Source organism: Perognathus longimembris, chromosome 1 (genome assembly GCF_023159225.1).
Source record: "Perognathus longimembris pacificus isolate PPM17 chromosome 1, ASM2315922v1, whole genome shotgun sequence".
Classification (NCBI taxonomy): domain Eukaryota; kingdom Metazoa; phylum Chordata; class Mammalia; order Rodentia; family Heteromyidae; genus Perognathus; species Perognathus longimembris.
In genome coordinates, this window is record NC_063161.1 from 69,315,768 (window position 1) to 69,330,674 (window position 14,907).

Consider the following 14,907-nt stretch of genomic DNA (forward strand, 5'->3'; position numbering starts at 1 on the left):
CTCTCTTCAATACAATGTAAAACATTTTAGCACTTGATTTATGAGTTTTCAGGTGTTGTAAAAAAGGTTCAGTAACACCTTAGTTCGTGAATGGATGCTTGTTTTGCATTGTTGCCTATTTTGGAAAGGTTTCACAAGTGTTAGATTCTCTGAAAAGTGATAAGACAGATGTTACAGGTATGTATGACTGTTGTTACCAGCAAGAACCTTTCTTTATCCACAAAGACTTTGGGTTCCATAGTGCAAAAAGGCAGATCTGTAGGGAAGGCATGGGCATCCACCCTCCTGACACATGGAGAAAGAGCAGAGTGTATAGAAAGGTTTTATTTGTTTGTTGTGTTTTTGTTGCCAGTCCTGGGGTGTGGACTCAGGGCATGAGCGCTGTCCCTAGCTTCTTTTTGCTCAAGGCTAGCACTCCACCTCTTGGGCCACAGTGCCACTTCCGGCTTTTTTTCTATATATGTGGTGCTGAGGAATCGAACCCAAGGCTTTATGTATACGAGGCAAGCACTTCTTACCACTAGGCCATATTCCCAGCCCAGAAAGGTTTTTCTTTTTGTTTTTTGTCAGTTGTAGGGCATGAACTCTAGGCCTGCGTGCTGTCCCTGCGCTTTTTCGCTCAAAGCTATTGCTTTGAGCCATAGCACCACTTGCAGTTTTCTGATAGTTAACTGGAGATAAAAGTCTCATGGGCTTTCCTGCCCAGGCTGCCTTTGAACCTTGATCCTCAGATCTCAGCCTCCTGGGTAGCTAGGATTATATGCGTGAGCCACTGGTACCCAGCTTCCCCCCCCCCCCCCCCGCTTTTTTTTTTTTTTTTTTTTTTTTGCTAGTTCTGGTGCATAGGACTCAGGGTCTGAGCACTATCCCTGGCTTCCTTTTGGCTCAAGGCTAGCACTCTGCCTCTTGAGCCACAGCACCACTTCTGGCTTTTTTGTGTCTGTGATGCTAAGGAATCGAACCCAGGGCTTCATGCATGCTAGGCACTCTACTACTAAGTCACATTTCCAGCCCCCAGCTTCAATTTTAATTTAATTATAGCCACATGTTCCTATTTTACACAGTTCCAAAGCACATTTGTGAGTACACACACACTCACACACACCCCACACACACTATGTCTTTTTACTTTTTTTGGCAAAGAAATGGGACATATAAAAGTAATAACAAGGCGTTTCCGAAAATAGAAGGAAACTGTGTTTGGGGATAGAGTAGTAGGAAGAATTTTTGCCAGTAGGGTTTTATGACTTAGGAAATAGCTGCTTTGAAAGCACGTCATGAGAGTGTGTTGTTTTTAGGCTTTATGGCGTACGTTACGCAATCCTGCCGATAGCATCTCCCATGTGGCCTACCGGGTGCTTGGTAAGTTTGGTGGCAGCAACAGGAAGATGTTAAAAGAATCCCAGAAGCTACACTACGTTGTAACCGAAGTTCAAGGCCCCAGCATTACAGTGGAGTTCTCTGATTGCAAAGCCTCTCTTCAGCTCCCCATGGAGAAGGTAAAGTTGAAAGTCTTGGAGAGCTTTGAGTGGATATATTTGATTTTAAGAACACTAGTTCTGCTTGAAAATATTTACTTAAGGTGTGCTGTTTAACATAGTAGAATGAGGTTGTGGGGTAATAATCTTGCAGAAGGCCAGGGGGGCTAGTGGAGGGCTTTGCCCCAGGACTCAGGATCCTTGAGCAGGCCATCTTTTCTGAACTCTTGGTTTGTTTTGATTCCAGTGGGCTTTGTCTTAAGTACTTTTGAGAACTCAAGTTAACTCATACTTGTCTCTCACCTCTGTTACCCCAGAACCTGAATCTCTCTGAACATAGCTCTTATTCTCTTCTTCTTGACTCTTACATGTATGTAATAATGTCTTAGCTATTAAAGGCTTCAAATTGTGTGCGTGTGTATGTGTGTGTAATTGTACCTTTTTATCTTCCTTTACAACCTAATTGAAATTAATTGGGATAACAACACATGTGGTGTGTGTATTCATTTATGTAACTGTGATATCAAACTATTTTTTTAAAGAGAGAATTAAAGAAGAGCCTAGGAAGCTGTTTTTCAGGTTTAAACTTAGATACAGGCAAGGCAGTGGTGTGTAGAAAGTTGATGATTCTTGTTAGAGTACCATGGTTTGTATCGATGACACGGATTGTAGTTGAATCCTGCAAACCTACCACATATAAGGCCCAGCTGAGTTCACTTAGTTTATTGTTACATCCTGTTCATTGTCTATGTTAACAGGAAATTATTGACTCTCCTGATTCTAAATTGACCTGCACAACTTCTTATTTGATACTTCTACCACCTTTTCAGGAACTTTTCTTTAGTGAATGCCTGTACTGGTCCACTGTGATCACTTTAGAAGAACAAAAGCCTAAGGTTCTTTTGGGTTCTACCAGTGTTTAGTGAAAGCTTTTTAAACATCATGTGGTTTCAGTACACATGATAGCTTCTGTATCTCTGTCACAGGCCATTGAAACTGCCCTGGACTGCCTGAAAAGTGCCAACACAGAGCCCTACTATCGCAGGCAGGCCTGGGAGGTGATCAAGTGCTTCCTGGTGGCTATGATGAGCTTGGAAGACAACAAGCATGCACTCTATCAGCTGCTTGCACATCCCAAGTAGGTGGCCCTGTCATACTCTGGCTGCACATACCTTTCTGCAAAGGCGGAGGACTGGGCATCTGCTCAGTCTCCTTTCGCCTTAGGGCAAATGGGAGGCAGAACTTGGGTGTGGAGAATACAACTGAACTGCTTCTTCTGCCTTCCTTTAGGCTATAAACTTCAAGAAATCAAGGGTGCTGTTTCTTACCTCTCCCTCTCCATAACATCTGGAATATGAGGCATCATTATACTAATTTTTCAAATGCTATCGTGATATTTGTATTTTGCTCTGACCACTTTAGGCTGTATATGACCTTTATATAATGGCTTTTTGAGATGACATTTGTATATTTCAGTGTTGTAAGCTTCAGGGAATTAATTTTTCCCGTGTATTTTTACATTTCTCACAGAATCAAATTAGTGTCATGCTGAGCATGGTGGAATATGCCTGTGATTCTAGCACTCAGGAGGCTAAGGCAGGAGGATGGAAAGTTGAAGGCTAGCCTAGGCTGTATAGTGAGACCTTGTCTTTTTTCTTTCTTTTAAAAAGGATTGCTGAGTTGTCTATAGAGTCTAATCAGTTGTATAGAGGGCACTGAAGGGCTGGAGGTACAGTTCAGTGGTAACATATTTGCCTAGTTTGTACAAGACCCTGGGTCCAATCCTTACCATTGCAAAAGGGGGTTGAGGGAAAAATATTGAAGGTAGAGCTGTCAGAGAGAAGCACATACACAAGGAAATATAGCAACATGAGTGAGAGCCAGCCAGGAAACCCAGCTGAAATCACGAGCACACATTGACTGACCTGGGGTTAGGATGCTTAAGATGTCGAACACATTGCCTCTCAGCCTTCTGGTTAAGTTGAAGTGGAGATATTTACAAGTAATAAAAGATGTGTAAATACCTGTGAGAACTAGGAATCTATAGAAACTGCCCAAATTGAGAGAATATGTACAAGAAAGACCCTTTAGAGAAGTACAGCATACATGCAAAGATAAAGGTATTAAGAAGAGTACGAGACTTGAAGAATGGCGTGAAGGAGACATAATGACTGGAACCTCCAGGACTGGTGCCCATCTGTCTCTTAGACTTTTTTTTGGCCAGTCCTGGGGCTTGAATTTACAGCCTGGGTGAATTCCATGAGCTTTTTGCTCAAGGCTAGCATTCCTAATCTCTTGAGCCACAGCTCCACTTGTGGCTTTTTGCTAGTTAATTGGACATAGAGTCTCATGGACTTTTTTCTGCCTGGGCTGGCTTTGAACTTGTGATTGTCAGATCTTAACCTTTTTTTTTTTTTTGGCCAGTCCTGGGCCTTGGACTCAGGGCCTGAGCACAGTCCCTGGCTTCTTCCTGCTCAAGGCTAGCACTCTGCCACCTGAGCCACAGCACCCCTTCTGGCCGTTTTCCATATATGTGGTGCTGGGGAATCAAACCGAGAGCTTCATGTGTAGGAGGCAAGCACTCTTGCCACTAGGCCATATTCCCAGCCCCAGAGCTTAACCTTTTGAATAGCTAGGATTATAGGCGTGAGCTACTGGCTCCTCTTTTTTCTTTCTTTTTGTGCTGGTCTTGGTGCTTGACCTAAGTGCCTGTGCATAGCTCCTGAGTTTTGTTTGTTCATGGTTAGTGGCTTTTTGGATGGCTAACTGACGATAAGAATCTCAAACTTTACTGCACAAGTTGGCTTTGAACTGCATTTCTCAGATCTCTCAGCTGTCTGAGTAGTTAAGGATTATAGGCGTGAGCCACTGGCATCCAGTTGACTTTTTTAATTATAAAAGATCAGAGTTAGCTGAGTGCTGGTTGCTCATGTTTATAATCATAACAATACAGGAGACTGAGATCTGAGGATCATAGTAAAAAACCCTTCCTTGGCAGGAAAGTCTGTGAGACTCTTGGATCTCCAGTTCTTGAAAAAAGCAAGGAAGAGTGCTGTGGCTTAAGGGCATCAGCCTTGAGGGAGAAAGCTCAGGGACAGGATCTCAATCTTCTCCAGCTTTTTGTGAGTCTCTTCGATTTGTTTGCTTGGGTTGGCTTTAAACTAGAATCCTTGGATCTCAGCCTCCCAAGTAGCCAGGATTATAGACATGAGCCACCAGCACCCAACAAAATCATCAACTCTTAAGAAAAACTCTATTGTGTAATTTATATCTTATTCCTTTCTTAGGCTTAGAGTACTTGATGTGTCTTGAACCATGGATCATCAATGTTGACAATAAAATTCATATTCGGTTCTAGATGTTGTCATAATAATTAAAGTTTTGAAATTAACCCATCCAACACTGTCTGAATAAGAGGGAAGTGGCCATGGAGTCACAGTAGAAATATTGGCTAGGAGTTGGGTATCATGATGAGTTCTGATTTTGACTTTCAGCTTTACTGAAAAGGCCATACCGAATGTCATCATATCACATCGCTACAAAGCACAAGACACTCCAGCACGGAAGACCTTTGAGCAGGCTCTCACAGGGGCGTTTATGTCTGCTGTTATCAAGGACCTACGGCCCAGTGCCCTGCCTTTTGTAGCTAGCTTGATACGACACTACACCATGGTGGCAGTGGCCCAGCAGTGTGGTAAGTATGGGGTTATTGGGGAGAGGAGGTGCTTACTCCCTTCTTCATTTGCTGCAAAAAACTTAGTGTATGTTGTTGCTTCAGAGAAGCTGAGTGGCTGATTGATTTTGTTGTGTCTTTTTTTCAATGACATTGATCAAAATAGCTCTTATTTTTTGTCTGTAAAATGTACTGATTTTAAGCTACAGGCCCCTTTGGACATGCTGTATATAAACCAGTTTTTCTCCCTGCAGTATCTCCCAATGCCATCCTCCCCTCTGCTTCACCTCCCACACACTCTGGTCTCCAGTCAGCTCTCCCCTGCAGTATTTTAGTCTGCTCCACAGCCCTCTGCTCTGTTCCTCCTACCTAGAATAGCTTGCATACCCCTGTCTCAGTGGCTCTCACTCTCTGGTGGTGAAGGGTCAGTTGTGTTTGCTCTGTTCCATTTCATGGGATGCTTTTGTAACAGTTTCAGTATTTTCTGAAAATGTATCAGACCACTTATAGTCTCCAGAACACACTTGAATTAACCCTGCTGCAGTTTGCTTCAGATCCTGAGGCCAACCGCAATTTTTGGTGAGCTCCATAGAACTTTTCCCTTTTTCCCTCCACATTATATAACTGTCATTTCTCAGCACTTCCCCTATGCTGCCATTCTATCTCTAGCAAGGCTGGAGTTAGGAGCTTCCATATTTTGCCCAGTTTGGGGCACTCATTTCAGTCTGTTGTGGCCAAGCGCTCTCTGACTGACCACAGGTACTCCCTGGCACTGCTGCCCGAGGAATGTCAGGACATCAGGCCATTCCCAGGCTCTGTCTCCTTAGCCTGTTTACTGGCTTTTTACATTGTGGTTCAGTTTTGAGTTATTAATTGAGAAAATCAGAAAACAGTACAGCATACCATAGAAAACATTCACAAAATTAGCCTGCGAATTATTAGCTCAGTTTACAAATCACTGCAACTAATAAAAGTTGATGTAAAGTAACCAAAGCTGGGTTTTATTGAGTTTTTTAGCTTTGAGGGTGAAAACTGTTGTGGGAATGAATTCCACTTTCCCATGTGCTTGCTTTCCTCAGGTCCTTTCCTGCTGCCTTGCTACCAGGTGGGCAGTCAGCCCAGCACCGCCATGTTTCACAGCGAAGAGAACGGGTCAAAAGGAATGGATCCTTTGGTTCTTATTGATGCTATAGCTATCTGTATGGCCTACGAAGAGAAGGAACTTTGCAAAATAGGAGAGGTAGCCTTAGCTGTGATATTCGACGTTGCAAGCATCATCCTGGGCTCAAAGGAGAGGGTACGGACATAGTGAGGGAAGTCCTTTTGGAAGCTGCTAGGTGAAAATTGCAGTAATGCCACACAGTTTTTTCTTTCTCTCCAGGCGTGCCAGCTACCCCTCTTTTCCTACATTGTTGAGCGCTTGTGTGCATGTTGCTACGAGCAGGCATGGTATGCAAAGCTTGGAGGTGTGGTGTCCATTAAGTTTCTCATGGAGCGACTTCCTCTCACATGGGTTCTCCAGAACCAGCAGACGTTCCTCAAAGCACTCCTGTTTGTCATGATGGACTTAACCGGAGAGGTGGGTGATGGATCATGTGTTGTCAAGGAACTGGCCTCCTGGAGAGTCAGCTTGAGATGGTTTCACAGTGCCCACTCTGCTGTGAGGGATCCTTGGTAGTCAGTGTGACATGGTGACTTTAATGCTAGGACAGCTCCCGATGCCCAGAGTCTAGCTTCTGGGGACACAAATAATTGTTTCATTTAGAATGGCACTCATGTTGTTTCCTGTGTGCTACACAAGTTCCTCCAAGTTTGGTATTCTTTTCTTTCTTCCTTTTTTCTTTTCTTTTTTATTAAATAATTTTATTGTTATTAAGGGGCTACCATTTCATAAGTCAGATAATAAGCACTTCACTTTTTTCGGACAATACCATCCCTTCCTTTACTTTCCCCCTCTAACCCCTGTCCACAAGTTACATAGGTCATTTTCTACATAATGTGTACTGTGTAGCATGATTGCATTTTTTTACCCCTCCCTTTCTGTGCCCCACCCTTTTCTTCTCTCTCCGCTCCCCAAGAAGAAAAAAGTAAAACCAATATTCTTTATGACCTATATGCCAATATTCTCTATGGCTCATATGTGGATTTAATTCACTCCATTAGGACGTGGTGGGCATTGCCAGGTCCTTAGATTGGCTAGTGCCAGGATCATTTTATGTCATGATTTCCTGGCAGAATGACACACAGAAATGAGCTACAAGAAGTGATTGTGGTAGATTTCTTGTTAAAGCAGTTGATAGTAGGGGCATGACCCTCTTCTCCCCAGCAGCCTTTATCTGCAGCCCAGCAGATAGCTGTGGTAGGCAGCATCAACCTACTTTCTAAGGCCTCCCTGCTCTGCAGGTTTCCAATGGGGCAGTTGCCATGGCAAAGACCACCCTGGAACAGCTCCTCATGAGGTGTGCAACTCCTTTGAAAGATGAGGAGAGAGCCGAAGAGATTGTAGCAGCTCAGGAGAAATCTTTTCACCATGTGACCCACGACTTGGTTCGAGAGGTCACCTCCCCAAACTCTACTGTGAGAAAACAGGCTATGCATTCCCTTCAAGTACTGGCCCAGGTCACGGGGAAAAGTGTGACTGTGATAATGGAACCCCACAAAGAGGTAAGATTTTTTGCATCACTTTCTTTTACATTTGAGTTGTAAATAGTTTATATTTTTTGTCCATGTTGCACTCTTACTGTGCATATTCTTTTTAATCTCAGATATTCAGATAGCACAGTATGTTTATGGCAGTATCTCAATGATAATACTAAGGTAATAGAAGGCTGATTTTCTTTTTTTTTTTTGGCAAGTCCTGGGCCTTGGACTCAGGGCCTGAGCACCATTCCTGGCTTCTTCCCCCTCAAGGCTAGCACTCTGCCACCTGAGCCACAGCACCTCTTGTGGCCGTTTTCCATATATGTGGTGCTGGGGAATCGAACCGAGAGCTTCATGTGTAGGAGGCAAGCACTCTTGCCACTAGGCCATATTCCCAGCCCAGAAGGCTGATTTTCTGAGTCTGTATAACACCATCTGGTAGATTTGTCTCATTTTGCCTGGTTTTTTTTTTTTTTTTTTTTGGTTGGTTGGTTGGTCCTGGGGCTTGAACTTAGGGTCTTGGTGCTGTCCTTGAGCTTTTCTGCTCAAGGCCAGTGCTCCACTACTTTGAACAACAGCTCTACTTCTAGTTTTCTGGTGGTTAATTGTACATAAGAATTTTAGGGATGTAATTTACCTGAGCTGGCTTGGAACCATGATCCTCAGATCTCAGCCTCCTGAATAGCTAGGATTATAAGCATGAGCCCCCATTGCCAGGCTCATTTTGCTTTGTTTTAAGAGAGGCTGTGCTGGAGCCTTAGTGTATGACCCAGTTCTAGTTTATGAAGCATGTCCTCCCATGCCTACTTTTAGGGCATCTGTTGTTAAGATCACCCCCTGGTTTTCATTCATGTTGATGAAGGGGGTCTTTGCTTTTCACGGAGCAATTGGTTAGCAGTACCCCTCCTCTACCTTCCCAGGTCCTCCAGGATATGGTTCCACCTAAGAAGCACCTGCTGCGACACCAGCCTGCCAATGCACAGATTGGCCTGATGGAAGGGAACACATTCTGTACCACACTGCAGCCCCGGCTCTTCACAATGGATCTCAATGTGGTGGAGCATAAGGTGTTCTACACAGAGGTAGGGGGGTGGTGGTGTGGATCGTGTGGATGGTGATGACTGAGTCCCATGCCTGTCTTTGTACATGAGGACTGGTCAGGCAACATTCAGAGAAGACTCAGGGAGTGATGCAGGTAATCAGCTGAGCGAGAGCGGGAGGCCTTCAGTACAATCCCCAGTACCAGCACACAGACAAACGCACATGTGCACATACACACACTCACATAGACACAGTCTTCAAAATAAAAGCTAACACAGTAAAAATAAAATCTTTTACAAGATAGGAATTGTCTATGTGTTTAAGTATGTGTATGTCTGCCATACTGGGGCTTGAACTCAGGCCTGGGCGCTATCTCTTACCTTTTGCGCTCAAGGCTGGCACTCTACCACTTGAGCCACTTTCTTCTCTTCCAGCTTTTTGGTGGTCTCTTGGAGATAGAGTCTCATGGTCTCTTCCTGCCTGGGCAGGCTTCAGTTTAGAGATCTTCAGATCTCAGCCTTCTGAGTAGCTAGGATTACAGGCTTGAGCCACTGGTACCCTGCTCAGATTGCAATTTTTGAGGGGAAAAAGTGGTAGATGTCTTATTTTCTGAGATATCCATAAAGAGAAGGTGTAAAATAGCAATAGAACATCATCCTAATGCTTTAAGTATTAGATATCTGAATATACACCTGGATTCTAAAATGCCTGGAAGGGTTGGTTGACATTCAGTCTACTTCATTATTATGTTTTTCTGTACTGGAGAAGAAGAAATACCACTCACTGCTCAAGTTATGGTCTGTTTCTTGAGGGTTTGTCCAGGCATTGAGGAAGCAGTCCTGAAGAAGAGGGAGATGCACCTCCTCTTGTGGGATTTGTAGTTACAGATAGAGTGATCATGATATCAAGGGAGTGAGAATGTCCCTAAGAATCCACAAGAGTTCACTGGAGTTCTGCTTTAGAAAAGGAGCACAGTCATATTTTCCTGCTTGTTCAGGATCTGAATTTGGCTTGTGGGTTGTGTTGTAGTGTGTGTGGCAGATTGCTGTGTCCTGTTATTTGCAAGGTCACTGTGTTGTCTCAGAAGGGGTGGGTCACCTAAATCATTTCCTATTGACAGCTCCTGAATTTGTGTGAGGCTGAGGATTCAGCTTTGACCAAGCTGCCATGTTACAAGAGCCTTCCATCACTTGTTCCTTTACGGATTGCAGCATTAAGTAAGTGAATGTAAATCAGAAGTAAGTTACAGAGTATAAATGTGAAAAGATATGGTAAGTAGCCTTTTTTATTGCTGCTGTCTAATTGGTAATTTTGGCTTTTATGTGGTCCTTTAAAGATGGTATCAAAGATCATGTTTATGAAATTGGATAATGTTGTGATTATGATTTTAAGTAATCTTGTACTCTAAACTGGAGTTTACTCTTTAGTAAACTCTTTTTTCTGTAATTCTTTTAGGCCTCTAGTGTTCTGATTTAGGAGAATTGTCCTAACATCCTCATAGTGCCATTTTCATCAGAATCATGTATAATCTTACTGGGTTTGTTACAACCTTGATAGGCTTTTCAGTGTGCTGGAAGTATTTGGGAGCCTGTGGTCTATAGGAGCACCAGTTTTTCATTGTTTAGCATGACAACTGTATATACTTTACTTTATATTCAGAAACTGTCATTTTCCTTTTTGTGGTAAATACATAATACAAAGGTGTTTTTTTTTCTAGTGGCTAGTTGTTGCTTGGATTTTTATGCATTAATAAAATATTGTCCAGGATACCTCCTCTTTTGAATTAGTGATAGAAAAAGTGAGAGGAAGACCCATGATACCTAATGAATGGGGGTAGAGGGTTTTCATACAAGACAAGTCAAAGTGATTGGGGTATGCCAGACTATATGAAAGCTCCTCTTTGGGGGTTTCTGTCTAAAGCTTACTCTTAGGTACTTCATTTTCATTGGCAACTTTCAACTTTTGAATATTACCTTTTTTTTTCTTTGTGTATCCTGGGGCTTGAACTCAGGGCCTTTGCTTTGTCCCTGAGACTCTCTGTGCTCAAGGTTTGTGCTCTACAACTTGAACCACAGCACCATTTGCGGCCTTTTCTGTTTATGCAGTACTGAGGAATCAAACCCAGGGCTTCATGCATGCTAGGCAAGCACTCTACCACTAAGCCACATTTCCCAGCCCGAGTATTAACTCTTGGTAGAATGTCATCGCTTAATTAAAACAGAATAGAGATGTGTCCCCTTTCTTAACAGTATTCACATTTTTTTGAAGACATAAAGCCTTCAATCAACTGATTAGATTCTGGTAGTTGAAAGAAGTCACTTAAAACCAGTAGTTGAGAGGTACTACCTTCTGTACTTCAGACGTGACTGCTCCAGGCCATCCATGCTCTGTGATCTATGAGGCTGTCTTGGGGACCTGGGGATCTGGAGGTGAAAGGTTGACCATGGCTTTTTGGGTAGGACATTGTCTCATTTTAAGTCAGTACTGAATGGGCGGCTGGAAGACCTTAGTCTTTCTTGAATGCAGATGCTAAGAAATAGGATTAGTGACTCATAGTTGGCAGGATCTTGTTCTTTCTTTCCCCCCAGTCCTGGGGCTTGAACTCAGGGCCTGAGCACTGTCCCTGGCTTCTTTCTGCTCAAAGCTAGTACTCTACCACTTGAGCCATAGCGCCACTTCCAGCCTTTTCTGTATATGTGGTGCTGAGGCAAGCACTCTACCACTAAGCCACATTCCCAGCCTAGTTGGCAGGATCTTTTAGAGCACAAAACTGTTCATATATTTTTCAGGTTACTAATGAAATTACACTGATTTCTCTCCTAAAGATGCGCTTGCTGCCTGCAATTACCTTCCTCAGTCCAGGGAGAAAATCATCGCCGCACTCTTCAAAGCTCTTAATTCTACCAACAGTGAACTCCAAGAGGCGGGAGAAGCTTGTATGAGAAAGGTGGGTGGATGCCGACCTCCTTTGGCACACTTAGAAGTTTCTTTGGGTATCATGTATTACAAGTTTTCTGCCTGAAGTTTAAAAACAAACAGATCAATCGGGTTCCTGCAAAGCATGGTTAATACTCTGTTTTCCCCAAGGGAAGTCAAGTGTGACTTCCGGTCTGCTACAATCTTCTTGTTGCCTCTTTTTCTTGATACCTTCTCTTTTGTAATAGTTTTTAGAAGGTGCTACCATCGAAGTGGACCAGATTCATACACATATGCGCCCCTTGCTGATGATGCTGGGAGATTACCGAAGTTTGACATTGAATGTTGTAAATCGGCTGACATCAGTTACTAGGCTTTTCCCAAATTCCTTCAATGATAAATTTTGCGATCAGATGATGGTAAGCTAAATGCACTTATACATATTCTGTAATGAACTTTGGAAATGGAAATTGTTTTTAAAATAAATAATATATTCATATGATTTAAAATGCAAAAGCTGTAAAAGATAAGCACAAAAATCCTTTTTGCTTACTGTCCAGTACTACTTCTTCCTTGATGACTAACAGTTACCTGGATGTCCTTCTGGAAGAACTTGGCATGTAGCATTATCTCACCAAGGGATAAATTGCATAACAGTCCTTGCTGTTTCCACGAACACTTACCATTTCATATGAATACATACTGCTACTTCGTTGTGGTTATTTGGTTGCATTGTATTTCATTAGTTGGGCTCCTAGCCTACTCCCCCAGAAGGAAACAATAGATCGTTCTCACTCTCTTGCTGCTATAATTGGTGAGTGTTTACCAGTGGCATAGGGTAGAACTTGCAGGTCAGAAGGAATACGTGCATGTTAATCCAAGTGCATTTTTTTTTTTTTTTTTTTGCCAGTCCTGGGCCTGAACACTGTCCCTGGCTTCTCTTTGCTCAAGGCTAGCACTTTGCCACTTGAGCCACAGCGCCACTTCTGGCCATTTTCTGTATATGTGGTGCTGGGGAATCGAACCGAGGGCTTCATGTATACGAGGCAAGAGCTCTTGCCACTGGGCCATATCCCCAGCCCCCAGGTGCATTGTTGAGTTCTCTCTGAAGAGACCCTGCCACTTTTGCCCTTCTGCAGAATAGAACAACATATAGAACATACAATAGAACATACAGCCAGAGCAGGAATTTTAGAAATTCTTTGTGGTTTAGAGTTACTCAAGAAAATCATTATGCAGATAAAAGATCTAACAGTGTTTAGCAGTGATCTGTAAGCAGATGAGAGGGGATTTCATGTGTTAGCTTTTTTGTTCACTCCATTTTGCTTATGGCAAATAGCTTAATAAAGAATCATTTTGTTAGCTTAGGATTCATTGTACATCACTGCAAGCATATATGTTTCTTCATGCTTTTGTTTCCTAAGTAGCCTTTCACTATTGATTTCTTTTTTCTGTGTCTGACAGTACCCTTCCCATCAGCTGCAAGTAGGAGTGAGTAGAAATACTGTATTTGGAGTGTAGATGGTCAGCACATAAATAGGAAAGCCATGCAGTTGTTTGTTTTTGTTTTTTGTTTTGGTTCATTGTGGGGCTTGAACTCTGGGCACTGAACCTGAGCTCTTCAGCTCAAGGCTAGTGCTCTACCACTTTGAGCCACAGCGCCACTTTTGGTTTTCTGGTGGCTAATTGGAGGTAAGAGTCTCGTGGACTTTCCTGCCTAGGCTGGCTTTCAACCTCAGTCGTCAGAGCTCAGCCTCCTGAGTAGCTAGACTTGTAGCTATGAGCCACCAGTGCTTTGCCTGAAGGTTTTATAAATGGCTTGAGAAATCATCCGGTCTCTGCCCCTCTGTCCTCTGTTGTTCTTGAGGTTAGCTGTTCACAATGGTGAATATTTTCCCTTAAGTTTTACAGTTTTAATTCCTACATTTAGGTCTTTGATCCATTTTTAGTTCTTTTTTTTTTTTTTTTTTCTGGCCAGTCCTGGGCCTTGGACTCAGGGCCTGAGTACCATCCCTGGCTTCTTCCCACTCAAGGCTAGCACTCTGCCACCTGAGCCACAGCACCCCTTCTGGCCGTTTTCCATATATGTGGTGCTGGGGAATCGAACCGAGAGCTTCATGTGTAGGAGGCAAGCACTTTTGCCACTAGGCCGTATTCCCAGCCCTTTAGTTCATTTTTTGTATATGGTATGAGATAAGGTTACAGCTTCAGAGAATTTTGTTACCCTAGTTTATGGCCTTGTTAGAAGTGTGTCTTCTCTTCTTTGTTCCTCAGTATGGAGTAGTGACCCCACATTGCATAGTGTTTCTTGGCTATGTGAGTTTGGGAAGTGCAGCTCTGGGTGGATATCTGTAAGGATATTAAAGGCCTAGAAGGTCTTTTAAAGTAGCTTGTTAACCTCTCGTGGGGTATCAGTATTCTAACGAATAAATTTGAACATTGCAGGATAGTAAGGAAACTTGCTATTTGAGCACATTATTGTGGTTTAGCTTTAGGCTTCTAAGTGCTTGTCTGTGTAGGTTAGCTGGTCAAGGGGCCTGGACCATGACTGCCACATACCACACATACCTGGATTGGCTAGCAGCCAGCTCGCTCTCTCTCCCCATGGATTTGCCCTTATTCTTTATGGAAAGGAACTGCTGCCTGCTGCCACACCTTTGCACAGCCTAGATTCATGCTGTCTGCTCAGCCACAAGTGGCCACCTGACCCATGTTGGCTTCAGGGCCCTTTCCCTCTTTCTTTCTCCCTCTCTCTCCTTCTAGCCCTCCCTAGACATCACAGCCTCCTTACCCTACCCCTCCCTAGAGTTAGTTCCTGTCCCTCCAGTGATTGCACACAATATGTACCTTATGTTTTACCTCCCCACTGGCTAGGAGGCTTTCCCAGCACAGCTGAGGTCTGCTGGCCCATTCTAGTACTCAGCGTGGACAGAAACTGGCAGGTCTGGCTGCTTCCTGGTGTATTGTCAAGTTCATTCTTGCTGCTCAGAACAAGAACAGAAGCCCATGTACCACCTTACTAGTGATACCTAGGCTACTGCATTCCTCACATTAAATTCAAATTCAAGCTGACAATTTCCCAACAGCAAAGCAGTGATGGGAAGTGAAGTGCTCCTATGATCATCAAGGAAAAGTTGTGTCTAAAGGTTTTGTTTTCTC

At 43.3% G+C, this 14,907-nt stretch overlaps 1 protein-coding gene across 11 annotated transcripts in view; it reads left to right on the top strand.

Moving 5' to 3' along the window:
• Positions 1–14,907, top strand: part of LOC125366930 (transformation/transcription domain associated protein) — a 105,236-nt gene that overhangs the window by 38,903 nt on the left and 51,426 nt on the right. For 10 of the 11 annotated variants that reach the window (XM_048367626.1, XM_048367628.1, XM_048367648.1 and 7 more), the window contains 10 exons: positions 1,299–1,499; positions 2,465–2,616; positions 4,973–5,172; positions 6,231–6,448; positions 6,533–6,730; positions 7,555–7,815; positions 8,712–8,873; positions 9,953–10,049; positions 11,658–11,779; positions 11,997–12,167. In XM_048367626.1, the coding sequence (XP_048223583.1) occupies positions 1,299–1,499; positions 2,465–2,616; positions 4,973–5,172; positions 6,231–6,448; positions 6,533–6,730; positions 7,555–7,815; positions 8,712–8,873; positions 9,953–10,049; positions 11,658–11,779; positions 11,997–12,167 (1,782 nt within the window). The remainder of the gene's footprint in view (positions 1–1,298; positions 1,500–2,464; positions 2,617–4,972; positions 5,173–6,230; positions 6,449–6,532; positions 6,731–7,554; positions 7,816–8,711; positions 8,874–9,952; positions 10,050–11,657; positions 11,780–11,996; positions 12,168–14,907) is intronic. The other variant, XM_048367634.1, reaches the window with a different exon arrangement.